The 21020-nt window shown below is 34.6% G+C and overlaps 1 protein-coding gene across 1 annotated transcript; it reads left to right on the plus strand.

The window, feature by feature from the left end:
• Positions 1-4332: 4332 nt before the first annotated feature.
• LOC123556901 (uncharacterized) lies at positions 4333-20252 on the plus strand. The gene is made up of 11 exons (XM_053544537.1): positions 4333-4645; positions 4904-5020; positions 7226-7551; positions 8591-8698; positions 8909-9065; positions 10697-10880; positions 11033-12663; positions 13015-13949; positions 14346-14685; positions 15054-15593; positions 15986-20252. Exons 1-11 carry the CDS (start codon positions 4333-4335, stop codon positions 16267-16269), a joined length of 4935 nt encoding a protein of 1644 aa, XP_053400512.1. The 3' UTR covers positions 16270-20252.
• The last annotated feature ends 768 nt before the right edge of the window (positions 20253-21020 follow it).

Consider the following 21020-nt stretch of genomic DNA (forward strand, 5'->3'; position numbering starts at 1 on the left):
AATTGAATAACGATCCTACTTCAACGCGTAACTAAAGTAGACTGTAAGGTAATGGACGGCATACGACATAATTTAGACTTTATTTCAGCTAGTTTACATTTTTAACCTAGAATAGTGCTAATGTATGTTTGTTTTCTGTTTTAGTCTCAGTGGGTTCTTTAAGAAAAAAGAATTACTGAAAATCTATAATAATAAAACCAGTTTTGTGAAACAGCTTTTCCGTAAATTATTCCTAAGAAATATCATAAATTATACACTTACCCTAAGCCCTCTTCACACAAGGGAAACAGTATGTTTATAGAGTGGAATTGTTGAGTAAACACCGTTTGACAATCATAATCCTGTCCATGTTATATCAATGCAATGGAAAAAATCTATCAATGTTACCTGCTTAGCAGGATTACACAGTCATGCATCTAAAATTGTTTTCTTCGATTTTCTTATATTTCTAGATATTTTCCCATATTCTGACGCATATGTATTGGTAGCAGAGATTGTTCTCTTTCCAACTTTGTCAACATACTTTACCTTGAGAAATTAAATGATTTTGGTCTTTACTTAGTTTCCTTTACAAACTGCTGATCCTTGCAGTAATTATACATGAGTTTGCCATACCTAAAGGTAAAACGTGCATGGTTTGCATTTGATACTATGTACATAGTCACCTCAGTCTGCAATTAAGTTTTAGCGGTGTTGTTCCTATTTCTTTTAAATATTTTACTCATTTTTAGCTCAAATAACATTTTTCAGCAAATTATATTTTAAATTTTGTTTTCAGATTGTTTACTTTGATGCAGTTAGCTACACATATATCTAAAATAGAGAGTGCTTACTTGAAGTTTTTTATCTTTAGTTCCAGCGCCTACATAAATTCAAACTTTCGTGAAACTGGCCCCTGATCATAGACAGGCGACAGGTTATCTGTGGCACAGGTTTGGCTTGTTCATTGTAGTGACTCGTAACGGGAACTGGCAAACTAAAATTAAAGAAATCGATTTTTTGTTATTTTTTATCGTGGTGAACAATTCATCGTTATCTTTTAGGCAAACTAGAAATGTATATATTATAAGAAAATGCGAAAGTAACTTTAATTTTGTTATCATGTTACCACAAGTAACATGACGTTTTATCCAAGCTTCAAGTATAGAAATAATTAAAACAAACATTACGTCTAATAACACGAAAACTGTCCAGACCGCAATAAATCTTTGTTGCACATTTGTATATAGATCTGTCAATAGATCATTTAGAGATAAGCACGGAGACACATTTTCCTATAAAACATCTCTATTACATTAAAGTAGTATTGAAACAACGCTGAACAGTGAAAGGTGACCGCCATTAACAGACAGTTTTGGAAACAAGATTCTTTGCTACGTAATAAATTGGCTTTATTTGTCTAGCCAGATCCATTACAGTCCTTTTAGAAATGGTGTGTCTATCATTGTAGCTGCAGACAATAGTATTCCCATTCCTAATAGAGCATGCATTATTATTTTATTCTATAAACGAATTCTCGTGAAAAAAAAACAGAACGTATCACTTGACATGTTTTACTGACCTCTCACAGTTCAAAACTAAATAGATTAAACATAAGTTATATATATATATAAGGACTGTTATTGAATATGTTTTGTTTTCCGTTCTGACGTTGAATTACATAAATGTTAAAATATTTTACAAGAAAGAAACATATCATATCGTTTAAAACATGTAAAATGTGTAAAATATCCGTCAATATGCATGAAAAATTACCCTTAGTAAACATTGTTTTTAAAAATAGCGCAATCAACAAAATATATTAAAGCTGCTGTAAGAGAAGAAATTTTCATCCTTTTTACCTCACATATTACATGCTTTTCTCACTTAATCATATACAATTATCGACTTCTTCATAGGTTGATATCCGGATTTATCAACCCGAAAAGAGTTATATTCACCGAGTCGAATAACTCTTTTCGGGTTGATAAATCCTGATATCAACCTATGAAAAAGTCAAAAATTGTTTTATTACATGAATAAATGTATAGTCAGTCTTGTTATTACAACTGTATCTTTAATAAAGAAATAAGGAAATAAATATAAATTTAGACCAAATCAGATTGATTTTGGTGTTCCAAGCACCTACTTTGATCTATTTTTATTTTCGTACTATTCATAACCCAAGATAAGTTGATATGATATGTACTCATTACTTTTCGAACCGTTTTTAGCCAATCAGAGAAACAATAGAATACAGTCATGTAATAATCTTATTTATTTTCACGCATGAAATATTTCAAAATATCTAAAACTACATTCAAATTTGGTATCAAACATTTATTACTATTATAATTCAAAATAATCCCAATAAGTTTGGGCACAACCTCAAAACACTACGGGTTTGCAAAACTGCTCAGCGTATGTCGAATTTATATTTACGGCTTCGTTATGGGCTACGTTGCACAGTTGAAGTCGCAACGAAAGTTATTTAAGCTATTCATAACTTTATTATGACATCACAGTACATTAGGGGTTCTAACTGACCAATCAGAGAGCTGCATTTTCGAGTACCTGCCAGTTTCCACTTGGGTATAACGAAGTATATTTACAGTGAACATATAGTGACTTTAGCAATTAATATCACACTATTGTAGAAATCAAATTAAGATTTTTCACATGCTCCAGATGATGCTACAAACAACAAAACTTTGAAGTTTCATCAAAATATCATATCGATTTAATACCTTTATTTTAGTTAAAAGTTTGAGATTTTACACAGGGGGTCTATGATAAAGTCCGAGTAAAATATAATCAATACCCAAGTGAAATTAGTATCATTCCATAACGTTTTGGACATGTTAAGAGATCTTCAAACAAAACACAGATCTACCAATATCCGTGTTCATTTAGAACTCAAGTTTATAGATAAATTTAAAAAGAAGTTTTATTTCAACACGAAAAATGGACATTTGAGCCGCGCCATGAGAAAACCAACATAGTGGTTTGGCGACCAGCATGGATCCAAACCAGCCTGCGCATCCACGCAGTCTGGTCAGGATCCATGCTGTTCGCTTTCAAAACCTATTGCAATTATAGAAACCGTAAACGAACAGCATGGATCCTGACCAGACTGCGCGGATGCGCAGGCTTGTCTGGATCCATGCTGGTCGCAAAGTCACTATGTTGGTTTTCCCATGGTGCGGCTCATTTGGCTTTTGTAGATATTGTATAGTTGACAGCAGAATTTCATAGAAAACAAAGATAACTCTTTATTGTGCCTAGATGAACAATTCTAGCGCATTTGTTCCACTGTTAAATGATTTATGAGGCATTTGTATCCAGCCGGTAATGTGTGACAGACATGCAGCTTCGCTTAAAGTTTTGCTTGAAAATGGTGGTAGTTATTATTGTTAAGGGAATAAAAGCATGCCAGATTTCATACTGGGAATCGCCACAAGAGAGTTATATCTTTATCTGTTATCACTATGTTAGATATGTTTGAAAGCCTATACTGTGGTTTCCTTAAATATATCATACAGGAATGTAGAGATTTTGCATGTCATTTCGTGTTATGACATTTGTAAATTCTGGGCAATTACCCGCTGAGGCTTTAACAGAAAACAAACATGCATTAGCGCTATTCTAGGTTAAAAATGATACATTTTTCAGTTAGGAAACATTTTGTACTTTTAATTCTAACCTTGAAGATGCATCTTTAGCTGATTAAATCAAAGTAGTGATTTATTTTCTGCTATTTCGCAGAATTGTCATTGCTATTAACTAAAGATAAAGCAAAATAGTACCTGTTTCACGCATGGTTGTAAATATGGATCACTTTTTCATGTAAATCTGTTTTGTTTAACTCTCGAGTATTACATATATATTGTACGTACCCCACAGTGTCTTTTCTTCGTTGTATGTATGTTAGTTGTGTGTGTGTTTGTCTTTTTTATGTGACTGCCTGTACCGATGTGGTTTACGTTGTAGGGTTACTGCGTTTAAGGACGGTGACTTTCCCTTTGCAATATCCATCCTTGCTCAACTTTCCCCCAACACCCGACCCTTTTATCCACCACTTACCCCTCCTCCCCACTTTTTGTATTTTGCATATAATTAAAATGTAGACGTTGGATTTTTGGAGCTACACGAACACAACATTTGTTCCGTTAGAGCTTCTTTTTGCTGTGTGCCTACTTTGCGATGCATGGTTCTGTGGCTGTGTTTGGGATACTCTTTGCTTCTGCGAAATCAACCCTAAGATAAAATATTTCCTGATGTTAGCGTTTTATCACGTATCTAAGTCAATGATTTCATTGCAATACGGTCAATCCCGTTTTATTTTAAGTGTGGATGAAGTGTATTTTATTACCTGATCGAAAGATTATAGCACTTAATACATTTTACTACATATGTGCATATTCCAATAAGACAATTATAGAAAGGGAGTTGTTTTTAGAAACTCTAAACGAAATCAAATCATGCAGTAATGGATTTGTGCTTGATAGCAAAGCTCCATGCCCTGGACACGTAGAAGTTCGTAATACTGATAATTTTCTGACAAATCTCAATTCCATTGAACTGGTCTGGGATGGTTTCGTAGACGACATAGATGCTCCAAATCTCAGCTATGTAGACAGCATACGAACTTACAGTTATGCTATTGGTACGAATGAAATATGTTTATGTTGATCTATCTTCCAAATAGCTTGATAATGTATCCAAGATAATTGATAATGTATCCAAGACTGCACTTTTAGATTTTCTTAACTGTAACATTTTATGTATTTAACACCTGTTACTTTAAGTATTTTAAGATAGACATTTAATTCCATCGTAAAGTAGCTACTTTACATTTTATTGAGTCGGCCAAATAAGGAAGATACAAGATATTTTACATCGATGTAGCTGCCTTTTCTTTTAGGAAGTCGCCCACATGGGGAAGACATAAAGACTTTTACGAAAGTTGGACTCAGGACAAGTGTGGTTATCAATGGCATAAACTTACCTGATGGATCAGTTATCTACTTCACTGTCAGAGGTGTATTTGTGTTTGAATATACTTTTGTTTTCGTTATGCATATGACTACAGCTGATGTTTAGTATATAGATTTTTTTTAAGATCAAGCAAGAAATAATATTATAGCTCGTAATGGCATGCATCAGCATAAAAATAATACAAAGGAAAATTGGCCTACACGTACCCTTGTAGAATCTATGGGTTTTTGCTCTTATCAATGTTAGTACATTTTTAGCAATCTCTTTTTAAGTCTTGTTCAACTATACTTTTTAGCTCACCTGAGCACAAAGTGCTCGGGGTGAGCTATTGTGATCGCTCACCGTCCGGCGTCCGTCCGTCCACACTTTCCTTTAAACAACATCTCCTCATAAACCACTAAGCCAATTTCATCCAAACTTCACAGGAATGTTTCTTGGGTGAAGCTCTACAAAATTTATTCAAAGAATTGAATTCCATGCTGAACTCTTGTTGCCATGGCAACCGAAAGGAAAAATTTAAAAATCTTCTTCTCAAAATCCAGAAGTATAGAGCTTAGATATTTGGTGTGAAGCATTGCCTAGTGGACCTCTACCAAATTTGTTCAAATCATGATCCCGGGGTCAAAAATGAAGCCGCCCCTGGGGTCACTTGATTTTACATAGGAAAATCTTAAAAAAATCTTCTTCTCAAAAACCAGAAGCCTAGAGCTTAGATATTTCACATGTAGCATTGCCTAGTGGACCTCTACTAAAGTTGTTCAAATCATGACCCTGGGTTCAAAATTGACCCCGCCCCAGGGGTCACTTGATTTTTACATAGGAAAATCTTCAAAAAATTTCTAAAAATAAACAAGAAGGCCTACAGCTTAGATATTTCACATGTGGTATTGCCTAATGGATCTCTACAAAATTTATTCAAATCATGACCCCCGGGGTCAAAATTGACCCCGTCCCAGGGGTCACTTGATTTTATATAGGAAAATCTTCAAAAGAATTCTGAAAATAAACCAGAAGGCCTATATCTTAGATATTTCACATGTAGCATTGCCTAGTAAACTTCTACAAAATTTGTTCAAATCATGACCCCTTGGGTCAAATTGAACCTGCCCCATGGGGTTACTTGATTGTACATAGAAAAATCTTCAAATTTTCTAAAAATAAACCAGAAGGCCTACAGCTTAGATATTTCACATGTAAGCATTGCCTAGTGGACCTCTACAAACTTTATTCAAATCATGACCCCCGGGATAAAATTGGCCCCGCCCCAAGGGTTACTTGATTGTACATCGGAAAATCTTCCAAAAAAATTCTAAAAATCATCAGTTGACATTTGAAATATGTAGCTCATATTACTCTGGTGAGCGATCCAGGGTCATCATGGCCCTCTTGTTTATGTTTTAAAAGCTCGAAAATCAGTGTCAGAACAGTACATGTATATTCGCTTCTATAAAATTCTGTTGCTTTGGCAAAATTTGACCAAAAATATTTTGAAATAAATGAAAATTGAAGACGTGTGACAAAATTAGTTACCTCCCAGTTATGATCAAAACTTGATAGTTGGGAGCATCTCCGTAAATGTAGATGTAGACGTTAGTAAGATTGTTCAAGTGCTAGAAAAATTGAAAATTCTTTTGGAATACGCTATCACACATAAAGCGACCCTGTAATATCACAAGTATTGGTTTCCGAATCTTTTTTCTGATTTTCAACACTTAAGGTTCAGAGGGTGCTAATTATTATTTGATAATCTCTCCAGGAAGGGTTCACAATTTTCCATTGTTTATTGACAATTTTCTCTCCATTATTTAATTTCGTGAGTTATAACACCAATCTTCTTTTAGAAAAACAGAAACTCCTTCTAGAAATAGCATAGCCATTTATTGACACCATTTAATTCGACGTCATTTACGTTTAATACTTGTGATATTTGCTGGGTTTATAAAATCCTGATTTTGTAGTGAAACTTGTTCTACTGAACGATAGAGGTAAAATGGACTATTAATTAGACTAACTAAATAAGGCAAGAAAAGCCTAGTAATCTACTTATTACAGATCTCGGCAACTGCATATATTGACAATATAGCCAGTAAGTGAAAAGAAAAATATGGGCTTCAAATGAATTTTATTGTTGATGCATGTTTGTTTTTAAATCGAGTAATCCCTAGAAGAGTTTGCAAAACATTGATGGCATATTTTCTTAAAAGTATAAACAGAATGAACTTACAATTGTTTTTCTTTGTTTCATCAGCCAGAGACCACGCTGGCAACTCTGCAACATCAGTATCAAATGAATATATTGTTGACATTTCATCTCCTACACGCGGCCAGGTACAAGCTGTGAGTTACGATTTGTACAATGGCAATATTTTGTACGTATCCAAAGATGAGATAGCAGTTCATTTATCAGACTTTAAGGACGACGAAAGCGGCATAGATTATTTCGAACTTTGGCTTGGATCTAAACCTTACCTTATGGACATCCTGCCAAAATCTATTTACCATGATGTGATAATTGATCTAAATTTGATCGGTACAGACATAACAGATGGACACATATACTATATAGCTGCAAAGGTAAGTGAAACAAATGAAGTATCTGAATTAAAACTGTAATTACGAAGAGCCTTTAAAAGCATAGAATGCAACCATGCAAAATGATAACCACTTGGTTGGATTGTGTATGCTCATGAGAGCTAGTGCAAAGTGCAACACTCCTCATGCCCTCTAGCAACGGCTTATAGCGTACTCTTTTAAAGCCTGAATATTGAGTGGACTCCATGATCCCAAAGGAACAGAAAATATAACATCACTGAATCAAGTACAGGGAAACATTTTACGGTTGCCATGAGGTACTCTAAGATTGCTGATGTGATAGTTACTAAAATCTGTAAAAAGACCATTTGGAAACATAGAATGCAACCAAGCAAAATAATAGCAAACTCGGTTTGACTGTTCGTGAGAGGTAGTGGAAAATATAACAACACTGAAATCATTTACACACCTTTTGCTATCACTTAGTAATCCTTCGATATAGCACTAGAACACTACAAATCGAATTCACAATATGGCCATTTATAGGCATTATAATGCAAATTGTCCTTGTATGGTTTATTTCAGTGTGTGGGATATATTTAACCCTGGCCAAATGATTAGCTTTTATCCGTCATTTTGATTAAAAATTGTGGCAACATTTCTAAGTTACAGTTTATACATATTCAAGCAAGTACAGATTACTTAACAAAACTACAGCGCATTTTGTCCTGAAAGCGTCAGAAAATATATGCAATAAAACAAAAGTCATTGAATTCCTTCCATAATGTGGCCTCTAGAAAATTTGCATATAAACAATGTTAATATTCGATAGGAATTACCACATGCCAAGAACACAATCTGCCCGAAACAAAATGTTACGGCAGCGTTTGCATAGGTGTGTAAATGACGGTCAGCACTAAACCTCACTCTTATGCAACAACGCTAAGATATTCTATAGAAAAAATATGTGTGTGATATTTATCAGTTTGTTTCCGCACATACAAGACATGTGAGCACTCGTAATGCACAGAATAGCAGTGCACTAATAATTTTTATTTTATATGATTTAATCAAAATTTAGGCTGTCAACAGAGCTGGACTTGCATCTGAAATTGCAACATTGAAGTTCATTGCTGACAAGACAACTCCGACTGGTGGGCATGTCTTGGATGGACTTTGGGAAAATGAGGTTTTCTTGTTATATTTTTTAATGATAAATACTGTTTCGTTCACTTTGTTTACTGTGGTGAAACGATCAATTTTCCGTAAAGATAATAAATATTGTTTTCTTCTACTTGTATTTTAGCAAAACGTGATGTTTATATCGTAAGGTTCTATATTTCAAAATGAAATTGTATGTGGTGGTAATGCCTCGATAATTTCCATATCATTAACACAGAAAGATGATGACTATCAAACAGATCTTAGTCATATCAGTGCGCACTGGAAGGGTTTTATTGATTCCCACACTGGAATAGCTTACTATCGAATCGGGCTTGGCACAAAGGCTTACTTAGATGACATTGAACCATTTGTTGATGTTGGATTAGTAGAGGGTAAGATGAAACGTGTAAATTACGTCTATAGAATCTTTACTGCTAAAACATTGTGTTAGAACAGCATGTTTAAAACGTTACATTTGATTAATTTCTAGTATACAATAACAGTTAGTAACTGTAATACGGTTTAATTTCTTTTGCATTCCTTTTTTTCGTGGTTTCTGCTAAAATTGCTAATTCTTGTGGATATGAATTCGTATTTTGCAGCTTTAGAAGATAAATCCTATTTGATTAGTATGACATGTTCTAATATGTGATCTGACCTCGCCTGATCTGGCCTGGTGTAGCCGGATAAAGCCAATTGTTGACAAATTCAGATACGGTCAGATTTTGCGAACACTTAACATGTACAACAAATATACACAATTATTTCCATTCCGCCAAAAATTATATACTGAAATATATAATTACTGTTCATTGCGCATTCTGCAGACATAGGATATAACTGCAACGAATTTTATGTATTTGAAAATATTACCATAGGTCAGACAGATTGTGTTAACAGCTGTTCATGGCCACCAATGCCTCGGGAGAATTATTAATTATTTCAAGATTCATCTTAGTGATTTTAGCAAAAGATGTAATTATAAGTGAACTATTGTTCAAAAGTTCAAAACTACCTGAACAATAAATGACGGCCGATCTTTATAAAACTGCTTTGTACTACATTATTGTAGTATATGTAGTTTGTAGTTATGTGCTGCTACTTTACAAATTAATTAACGGTTAGTAAATGCATGAACCTGATAGATTACGTTTGTCAACTATACAGCTAACAGGCAGTTATTTTACGCCTTTGCTGTCAAAGAGAAATCACCAGGGACTAACATTGAATGTTTTGGTTAAAACGTTCTCCAAGAAGTGAAATTTTAAAACAAACAGGCATCTTGGTTGACTGAATGAGAAAATTAACCAAATCCGAATGTTCCACTCTGTTAGTCCATGATATAAGTTTTCTAGGATCTTTAATACATTGGCCTTTCCTAGCCCAGCGTCATTTGGCTAAGTCGACAAATTATGTTATTGGGCCAGGTCATGCAAAATAGACCAGTCAAGGAAAGAAACTAGAACATGGTTGTTAGGATTTATTAGCCTGGATCAACGGAAACACTGAACTCATGAAATTTAGCCCCCCTCGAATTTGATTGATTTCACAGCCTCACATTAGAAATTTGGTATTGATTCTAATCAGTTAAGTCATAAATCAACGAAAATCAATGTTACATTGGACGTTCCCATTTAATTTAGAGGTAAGAAATTTTCCTGATCTTCGTGGTATAGTTTAAGTTTGTGTAACATTTATATTTTAAAAAGTTGTTAGACAAGATCGAATTGTCTTTTAAATTAGATCGCCATTAAAGTGAGTGTTTCCTTTATCATTTGCTGGCAAAATATATATAAATTACAATATTTTTATAGCCATAAAAGTTTCATCATACAATCTGTTTGTCTTCATTTAAAATTGAAACATTGTAAAATTGGTCTGTTGTTGAATTTAGTATAATTATAAATTTTGATTTCCTAACTAATCATTTTGTTTTCAACTTTATATATATTTAAAACATACTTTTTAATATACCATTTCTTGAAGCTATTTTACACTAAACGTTTCTTTATGTTTGCCTTAGATATCTCTTGGCATTCTCAATTCATTACTGGACAGAAGTATTATGCAACAGTTGAAGCATGTAATTATGCCGGTCTCTGTGTAACCCGTGCATCTGATGGCATAGTTATTGACAATTCGCCGCCGATACAAGGCCTCGTTCAGATCGGATCAGACGAATTTCATCGGAAATTCCAATCACATACGTAGGTGTTTATTGTATCCATGGAATATATTCATTTAGTTTTAGCATCAGAAATTGTTGTTATTTTTATGTACTGATCTTTAAAATTCAAAGAATTTTGTTTTAAACTTGAAATTAGATTAATCATATAAATATTATATTAATATACTGCAGGTCCTCTGTACATGTCAGATGGGCAGGTTTTGATGACCCACAATCTGGCATTGATCGCTATGAGATGTGTATTGGAACCAAACCAGGCAACTGTGACATTTCACCAAACATGAACTGTTTATTACAGTCTAATGTTATTAAAACCGGTCTAAACCTTCCTACGCAAACTGATTTGTATGCAACAGTCACTGCTTACAATAAAGTTCGTTTGAATATCAGACAAACATCTGATAGCTTTTATGTCGATGCAACACCACCTATTACGACAATCAAACCAACGTTCGTGCTTGAAAACAACAACATTGCCGGAAAGGAAGGACAATGGGATAAATCACTTATTAAAATATATTGGAAATTTGATGATGATGAAAGTCCAATTGCATATCATGATGTCACACTTAAGACACATCACGAAGGACACACCCCAGTGGAGCATGTAAAACTTGGACCAGAAAGTGAATTAACCATAAATCTAGATGGCAAATCGTGGCTTCATAACGGTGATACGTATTTTGCTACCATTACAAGTTGCAATCTAGCTGGCCTGTGTTCTTCTGAGAAAAGTGATGACCTCAAAATTGATTCATCTCCGCCACACCTTGGCGGTTTTAAACCACCAATGGTATGGGAAAACTTAAATAGCTCTTTTGGAGAATGGAGATCAAACATAACACTATTATGGTATGGATTCCACGACCAGGAATCTGGTATTGTAAGGTATTTTATCACAGTTAGTAAAACATACAGTGGCCAAGAACTGACCAACGGCTTATCTACCGTTAACGTTGATGGTTCTGAAATTGAAAACAAACATTCCTTTCTTCTAAACAAAAATTTAGAAAGAGATGATATACTCTTTTTGACAATATGGGCAGAAAACTCTGTTGGTTTGAACAGTTCATTAGCACGCGTTTCGGTAACCGTTCTATCTTCATCAAGTTCATTAGATACTGCTTACCTGAAAGGATCACTTGAACTGGAAAAACATTCATGTGATATTCAGTACTGCAATAAAGATTGCACTTGTGCAGTAGTTGGTCAACCGTGTGTGGAAGCTAAAACTAGTTTTAGTTGTAAAGAAGTAAATAGGTCTGTTTCCAGTCATTTTATTCCTCACATTGACGTGTTTAATGGAATGAATGAAATGTCTCCTAATATAACTGCGTCCTCTGCTTGTTTAGCTGGGAGTTGGAGAGTAAATGACGAAATTGGTAGCAAAAACATAACACGTTTTGAATGGAGTATGGGTTTACAAGACCAGCCCGTTGGAGAAGGGATATTTGACTTGAAAAACGAAAGGCCTTGGAACGATGTCGGTTTGCAAACGCTTGTTGTATATTGTCTCCCTGTAAACAAAACTCTTATTGCACGGGAAAAGTACGTTATTTATATAAGAGCTTGGTTTTCAAGAAGTGCATATGCCATTTATCGATCGGCTCCGATCACAGTTGACCAAACGGCGCCAGCAATAAGTCGGGGTCGATCTGTAATTGACTCTAATGAATTATGCAATGCCGATTTTGACGTAATAGATTGGATGGATAAAATTACTGCATGTTGGGCTGGCGTCTTCCTTGAACGGCAAGGGCGTGTCATATATTACGTTATATCATTAGGAACATACCCTTTTGGTGAGGTTCAGAATTTGTTTTCATAATACAATAATTAAATTTATTAAATGTATCATGAAGTTAAATTTATTAAGGTGTTGCACATTTTATTTTTTTTCCTGACCAGACTAAATCAGACTAAGAATTCCCTCAGTTTGCATGACCTCCTCCTTTGCTTCCTAGGATTCTTCAAGTTACGGTACCATTACGTTGAGAAAAGATATCTCTAAAATCATTAATATCTGTAGTAAAAGATATAGTAAAAGTTTAAAAGAAATAAAACGAATATAAACTATTACACGTGAACGTTAATGATTACTGTTGACAATGACATCAAGATTCGAAGTAATTGTGATTAGTTATTTATTTCAGGAGATGATACATTTAGTCGGAAAAACGTTGGATTGACTACCAGTATTACTTTGGCAAATATTTCATTGTCGCACGGTACAAAATACTTTTTCTCCGTCACGGCATACAATACCGTAGGTTTGCATACGTCTGCTTTATCGGATGGTTTCGTAATTGACATGGACGTTCCTGTTGCGGGCGTCGTTTACAACACACGGAATTATAGAAACACTGCCTATCAGTCGTCGGCTTCATCAATCGGTATATCATGGCATGGATTTCAGGATGCGTTTTCTGGGATACAAAATTATTATGCAGCTATATCGCATATGCCATATGCAAACCAAAGTAATACCACCACGAACACAGGCCTCAGAACAAATTTTGTATTTCAAAATTTAGCATTAGAAAACGGGGAAACCTACTACGGTCTTGTTAAAGCTGTTGATAAAGTTGGACATGTAAGTACAGTAGCTGTTTCGAAAGGTATAACGATTGATACCACTCCGCCTGTTGGATGCAGATGTGAGAAGTATTTGGAAATTGGAAAAATATCTAAAGTCATGGGTGGATATGGCGAAACAGCAATAAATCTACAGTATACTTCTTCTTTGCAAAAGTTATATAAGATAACTGGAAATATGCGTACCATTGATGACTATCAAATGAAAATTAAATTAAGTATAGGCCGAATGTACATGTATCTTCCTTCTGTAAAAGATCATAATCAGGGTTACAATTTTGAACATAGTTTCTTCGCTCAAAATGCCGGACTTCATAACATATCATTAGAATTAGAAAATGATGATCAAAGAAATATAACGGTGAACATGAAATTGTTTAAGTGCAGTCAGATTATCGAAGACAGCAACAAAGCTTTACAACTGACACAGATATCCCGTTTCATGATAGCGGTACACTTGCTTGTAAAGGATGAAGACAGCTCTCTGCGCAAGGTATGTACATTACTTGAGCAAATAACTGTAATTGTACATTTAATAACTTGTTCGGTAAAACTGTCTTGGAATTAATCAAAATACCAAGTTTTCACATAGTTTGAGTCATAATTATTTCATTCCTTTTACTTAATATTTGTGGTTCGCAAAATGCGCATACCAGAGTAATGTTATGTTGGTAAACAATTGCGGCTGGTGAAGTAGTCTGGTCCCTTCGACTAAAGAACAGTTTGGAAAGAATAGCAACAGCAAGGAATTTATAGATATTATCATGCTCATATTCTTTCGGAATCTTTACACTGTTTACAAAGTTCTTAACTAAGAAATTAAACAGAAATAAATGAGTCTAAACTATTACAAACCTCCAGATATTGATACACACTACATCTTTTGCAGATTGAGTTAGGTGCTGGAACAACTGTCGATGGATTTCAGATCAAATCGCTGTCACATTACTACCACTTTAATAACAAACATCTGATTTATACCAACGTTCCTCATGGAACCCAAGTGTTTGTCACCGCAATAGCAGAAAACAACGCAGGACTTAGATCATTGTTTCGCTCAGGTCCTATCACTATTGACCACACTTCCCCTGTCGTCAACAAACTAGTTGGCCGTCTTCAGAATGTACAAGTTAATATATCAGGCTTCCTTCAAGTACATACAATTGTACAGGCTACATGGGATGTTATTGACGAAGAAAGTAGAATTAAACAATGCTATTGTTCTATAGGTAAGTGCTTTTCTATATAGAGTTTATATTCGAAGCACTTTATGTAACATTTTAACACTTACTAACAAATGAAGATACTTCTGCTTTCGGAAGAAAAACTTGTCTCCTGACACTCTAAGATACCGACGAATGAATTTATCCTCCTTTCAAAACAATTCGTTTTTTTTAATAAGGTTAAATATGAATGCTGAATTCTCTAATCCAAAACAAATTATCCTTTATCCCTTTTCTAAAGTAGTTTAAATCTTAGGTTTGTTCTGTCTTGCTTTTAAAACTATGTTCTTAATAATCATTAACGTAAAGTTTTCCTTTAAAAAGATTAATATTGCAATTGTTGAACGTCCATAGATATATTTTTCTTATTACAGGCAATAAACCAGGGTTGTTTGATATGCATTCAGTCTGGATCGCACAGTCGCTGACATCTTGTGAATCGAGCGAAATTCAGCTTTCTCATGGACAACACATATATCTTAATCTCAAATGTGCAAATAACATAGAACTGTCAACAATGATATTTACGGAGCCTCTAGTAGCCTCAATCGAGAAACCAGACACATATTCTGCAGTATTGGCTTTTGTGCCACAAAATGAAGAGTCTTCAGAATATATGTCTCGAGTTGGATCACATTTTCCCATACAATCAAATCATACATGTCTAGAGTTGAAATGGGTTGGCTTTGAAGACCTTTCTGGCATTGATTATTACGAGTATCGGCTTACTCAAAATGGACAAGCGTTTTTTACTGACTGGACTAAAACTGACAGAAATTTTGTACAAGTCGCTGACGTTGATATGGAGAGTGGAGAAATCACTGCAGAAGTCAGGGCTATTAATGCCGGCTCTTTTATCAGTGACGCTGTGACTGCTTCACTTTTGGTAGCCAGGCACGCACCCAGATTAACAGGTACTATGTTTCTACTTTGCACAACCTCTTTCTTTCAGAAAACTGTGCCTATAAAAGCAGATCTTGCTCTGTAGATCAGACTCTTATGAATTAATCTCAAATTTATATACAGTTCTCTACTTCTTAACGTAAATCCACCACGCTGATTGCTTAGAAATGTTTTTAAATAAGGAGTCGATAGCAAACAACAAACGAATTCCTTCCTTTTGGATAATATAGGTTCTAAGTACATGTACCAGCAACATTTTAAACAATTCATACTTGTTTAAGACACAATAATATTTCATTCGAATTGCATGCTATTATAACTTTAGTTATTGTTTTTAGGCATATGAATAACACACAGAGTAAACGTAATTTGTTTTATTACAATGTATGTTTCTTCGACTTAGGACTCACAGCAACGATATCAAGAAGAGGCAATTCGTTGAACGTAAACTGGGCCGACGTTTTCCAAACCATTGAAGGCATCCCGTTGTCGTACAGTCTGATAATAGGTTCGAGGAGAGGATACACAGATATTCTGGATATGAATTACATCACTAGTACGAAATATGATGTATTCATACCTGATTCAACGATAATTACACCAAACCTGAAAGAAGTCTTTGTCCGGATCGTCTGTATCTACGCGACTGGACTGCGCACAATTTATGATACTACTTACAACTTGTGAAGATGTAATTCATATGAAACATTTCAATATATCATATTTCGAAATTAGTAAGAAGATGATATACAATTTTATTGGATACTAATATACACTTTGGATCATTGAACTTTGTACATATATTTTTTATCTGTTTATCTTTTAATTTCATGTACATACATGTATCTTTCAATACCTGTGTGTATACAGAATTGTAAATAAATATTTTGTACGCCCGTATTGGAAACAATGGACAGCGAGCGTCTTTCTGTCTGTTTATCTGTCGTATTTCTTGTCCAAAGCATACCTTACTATTCAAGGTATTGCTTTTAAATTGGCATATATACGAATGACCGGTGGTGACTTCTTCACACTTTACACTTCAAACTTCTCACTTAAAACTTCAGACTTCATATTTCAAACTTCAGACTTCATACTTCACATTTAAGATTTCACACTTCATACTTCTCACTCACACTTCATTCTTCATTCTGCAGATTTCAGACTTCAAACTGCCCACTTTGCACATCATGTGACTTGACGTCATCTGCTTATTATGTATTGGCATAGATTTGTACGTCATTTCTTATTTGAGTTTTAAGTATTATTGTCTGTGTACTTTTTAAATGTTCTAGGAAAATAAATGACTTCCCGAGTTTAGATTAAATCACTTGTTGATAATTATTCGAAAAATAAAGGGAAATTCACTTGATTCAAAATTGATCACAAAAGAGGGACAGTAATTTTAAACAGACCTATAAAGGAAAACCTTTTTAATAACTGCTTCTCTTACAGTATATTATACTCAGCTATATTCATTCAAATTATGTCCCAGCAGTAAAAAGTAACTCAGTCATAATCATTATACTTCATTATGTCCAATCTCGGTAATTTCAGGTTGTTTTAGAAATAGAAAAAGAAAACGCACTTCAAACTTCAGACTTCAGACTTCACATTTTAAACTTCAGACTTCAGACTTCAAACTTTTGACTTCAGACTACACATTTAAAACTTCAGATCTCACACTTCAAACTTGACACTTCACATTTCAGACCTCGATTATTTGTATGTGTATTAAGCATTATATATGAAGTCTGAAGTTGAAGTGTGAAGTAAGAAGTTCGAAGTTACCACCGGTCCTTCGTACATATAGGTAGGTAACAATAAGACAATATCCAGAGTGCATAAAACCAAGTCGGTAGGTCAAAGGTCAAAGTCAGAAGTGAAGCTCAAGATAAATGTTTTCCGTCATATTTCGTGTACAAATTTTGATTTAGTAACCATTCAATTTATTTACATATACAAATGTATGTACTTTAATATTGGCATATAGTTAGGTGCCGTTGAGGCGATGGTCAGAGCACAAGAATGCATGAACCAAGTCGGTAGATCAAAGTTCAAGGTCACAAAAAGGTCAAATCTATATGTCATCGTTTGTGCCAAGAGCATAACTTAATAACCATTCAAGGTATTGACTTCAAACTTAGCATATAGATGGCGATGTGATAATAATGCTGAGCGCGTAATTTTGGTCGGTAAGTCAAATGTCAAGGTCACAAAATGAGGTTCAAATGTCAAATCTGTCTTTCTTATCCGGCGCACAACGTAAAACATTCTTGAATGTGATGACTTTTAACTTGCAATATAGATGGGTGGTCATGAGATGATTTGATAATCGAAGCAATCCACGTCTTCCCGCTCTTACGCCTACATTAACCCCAACCCCTTATTAGCTCACCTGAGCCAAAGGCTCATGGTGAGTTTTTGTGACCGCTCAATGTCCGTCGTGTGTTGTCAGTCGCCCGTCGTGTGTCCGTCAACATTTTCTAAAAAATCTTCTTCTTGAAAACCACTGGACAGAATTACACCTAACTTCACAGGAAAGATCCTTGGGTTGTCCCCTTTCAAAATTATTCAAAGAATTGAATTCCATTTCAAAAGGAATAAAACTCTTCTTGTCCAAAACTGCAAGGCGTAGAGCCTTGATATTTGACATGTGACGTTATTTAATGGTCCTCTATGAAGATTGTTCAAATTGTGCCCCTAGGGTGAAAAGAGGACCCGCCCCTGGGGTCCCAAGTTTTACATAGACTTGTATAGGAAAAATCTTTGAAAATCTTCTTGTCTGAAACCGCAAGACGTATGCCTTTGATATTTAGTATGAAGCATGCTTTGTGGTTTTCTACCAAGATTGTTCAAATTATGCCCCTGGGGTGAAAAGAGGCCCTGCCACAGGGTTCTCAAGTTTTACATAGACTTACATAGGAAAAAACTTTAAAAATCGTCTTGCCTGAAACTGCACGGCCTAGGCTTTGATATTTGGTAAGCTTCGTTTCCTTGTGGTTCTCTACCAAAATTATTCAAATTATGCCCCTGGGGTGAAAACAGGCCCTGCCCTGGGGGTCCCAAATTTAACATAGACTTATATAGGGAAAATGAAAATCTTTTTTTCTGAAAGTTTAAGGCCTAGGCCTTTGATATTTGGTATGTAGCGTTGCCTAGTGGATATCTAGCAAGATTGTTCAAATTATGCCCCTTGGGTGAAAAGAGGCCCCGCCCTGGGGGTCACTTTTTATATGAGTTATATAGGAATAAATACTTCAAAAATTATCAGATCATATTTCCTAGACTGTTTAATTATAATTACCTGATGACCCCAAGCGATTAGGAGTCACTTGACTATGATCTTGACCTACTGACCTACTTTATTGTGTTTTAAGATACAGCCTTGAAATTCGGATGACATTTACAGTTTTGCACACCAATCTTAAAACTGACTTTCAGTGACCATGAATGTGACCTACTGACCTACTTTCTAATATTTTAGCGTCAGTTTGCCATTTGAAACATGTTACTCAGGTGAGCGATTCAGGGTCATCATGACCCTCTTGTAAAACTACTAATTTCAGATTTTTGTGCCTTGATATTCCATTATCATCATCGCAAAAACCACCAGATCCTACCTTTGCATATCCTCTCCGACTTAAACGCGTGAGAATATTTTTTCTTTAAATTCTACTTCCTTCTCCTCTGATATAGAACTTCGGCCGTATATTGTCCAGCTTTGCTAACATTTTGTTGTATTTTGAATGACAGTTTGCCATTGTACATGTTTTATAAGGTACAAATGTATAATTTCTTCTGTATTTAACACAAAATATTGATATAAAGTCAAACTTGTTTATAAAGACAACTCTAGGGAGATCCAAATTGTAGTCTTTATTCCGAGGTGGTATTTATTCACAGGTTAAAATACACTGTAAATGTTAAGATGGGAAACAAAACATGTGGTTTTAGATCCAGGTGGTCTCTTTTCAGAGGTGGTCTTTAACACAGGTTTGACTGTACTGTATAACTAATTTTCAACACAAGATACTTTTAATCAGTGCTTTTATATTTTCCGAAGAAGACAATAAAATCACAATGTTTTACGTTATAGGTTTATCTTTATGGAGTTATAATTACAGTTATTTAAAAATTTTGTTTGAATTTTACATTACAATTGTTGAGAAACTGAGATTTCGGCCAACAATATTCCTACTTGTCATCAAATAAAGTTTGAAAATAAAAATATGTGAACAAATGCACCGGAGTCTGTGCATGCATGTATAAAGGTGCATTTGCAGTTTGACATATAGTTACAATTAGAATGTTTTTATATTTGTTCAATATCGTTTTTGTTTATATTGACAGCATTTAATGCAAAATCCGTCGACGACAGAATGTTGAAAAAAAAACACTTCTTATGTTTTTACTGATTTCTTTGTTGTATGTATGGAAAATAATTTTTTAGTATTCTGCTTCTTTGCTATAGGGATTGAAATTACTTATTGCTCTCAGACTGCTTCTTTGCTGCAGAGATTGGTCTTATATATGTCTCCTCTATTTTGATGTAGGGACATAAAAAGGTGACTTCTTTAAGCGTGCTGTTTTGCCTCTTCAGAACTTTAAATGGATGAGTAACACTTAGATGAATGTTTGATTTTCCCAAAATTAAAATAAAGACGGTATTTCTGCTTTCGTTATTTATGAATCCAACAATTACTTTGTCAAATTTTAAATAAGGGTGATATTAAGGGAACTTCCCTGGACGATAAATGAATAATAACTATATAATCATACCAGATTTATATCCTTTTCATGAGGCGTTTTACATTCAAAGGCATTCATTTAAAACAATATGATCAAAAGAACAGAAAAAACAAAGCCCCTAGAACAAATAGAGATTCCATTACATACAGATATGTCCGATGAAATCAGCCTAGCACTTTTGCGAATAGACATGTCCCATCGAAACCGTCTTTCCTAAAACCTTTTAGAAAGGTAAGATACACTTAAGAGCATCTCGGTAAATCCTAGTGCTAGATCCTGGATTCGAACTCCTGACCTCTGGATTGACAGTCAAATTTGTTACCACTAGACTGTTGAGTCACCTTAAGTCGGTTTTTTAAACTGCTACTCTTGAGGAAATTTACGTTAACTTGACAGGACTACCTTTAAACATGGCGCAAAGTCTTTTAAATCAGTAATCATTTTGGAGAATGTAATAGATGTATTTAGTTCCCTAGTGAAGTTCCGGTCTAGATTACAAAACCATTCTGATTGGCTGATGTGAAAATGTATGTCAGTCGTCGTTTAACTACACGTGTAAGCTAAAATGTGTATATGCAGCATAAATGTGTGGCGAATCCACACTGAAACACAAACAAACCTTGTCGATTTTACTATTTTATTTTAACTAACGACTTTTTCTGGCTTTTCAGAGTATTTATACTGAT

The sequence above is a fragment of the Mercenaria mercenaria genome, chromosome 5, assembly GCF_021730395.1.
Source record: "Mercenaria mercenaria strain notata chromosome 5, MADL_Memer_1, whole genome shotgun sequence".
Taxonomy (NCBI): Eukaryota; Metazoa; Mollusca; class Bivalvia; order Venerida; family Veneridae; genus Mercenaria; species Mercenaria mercenaria.

Coding starts and splice junctions, on each gene's coding strand:
- LOC123556901 (XM_053544537.1), top strand. CDS start 4,333: ATGAAGTGTATTTTATTACCTGATCGAAAGATTATAGCACTTAATACA. Junction 5,021..7,225: donor TATCTACTTCACTGTCAGAG/GTGTATTTGTGT, acceptor TTGTTTCATCAG/CCAGAGACCACGCTGGCAAC. Junction 9,066..10,696: donor TGATGTTGGATTAGTAGAGG/GTAAGATGAAAC, acceptor TGTTTGCCTTAG/ATATCTCTTGGCATTCTCAA.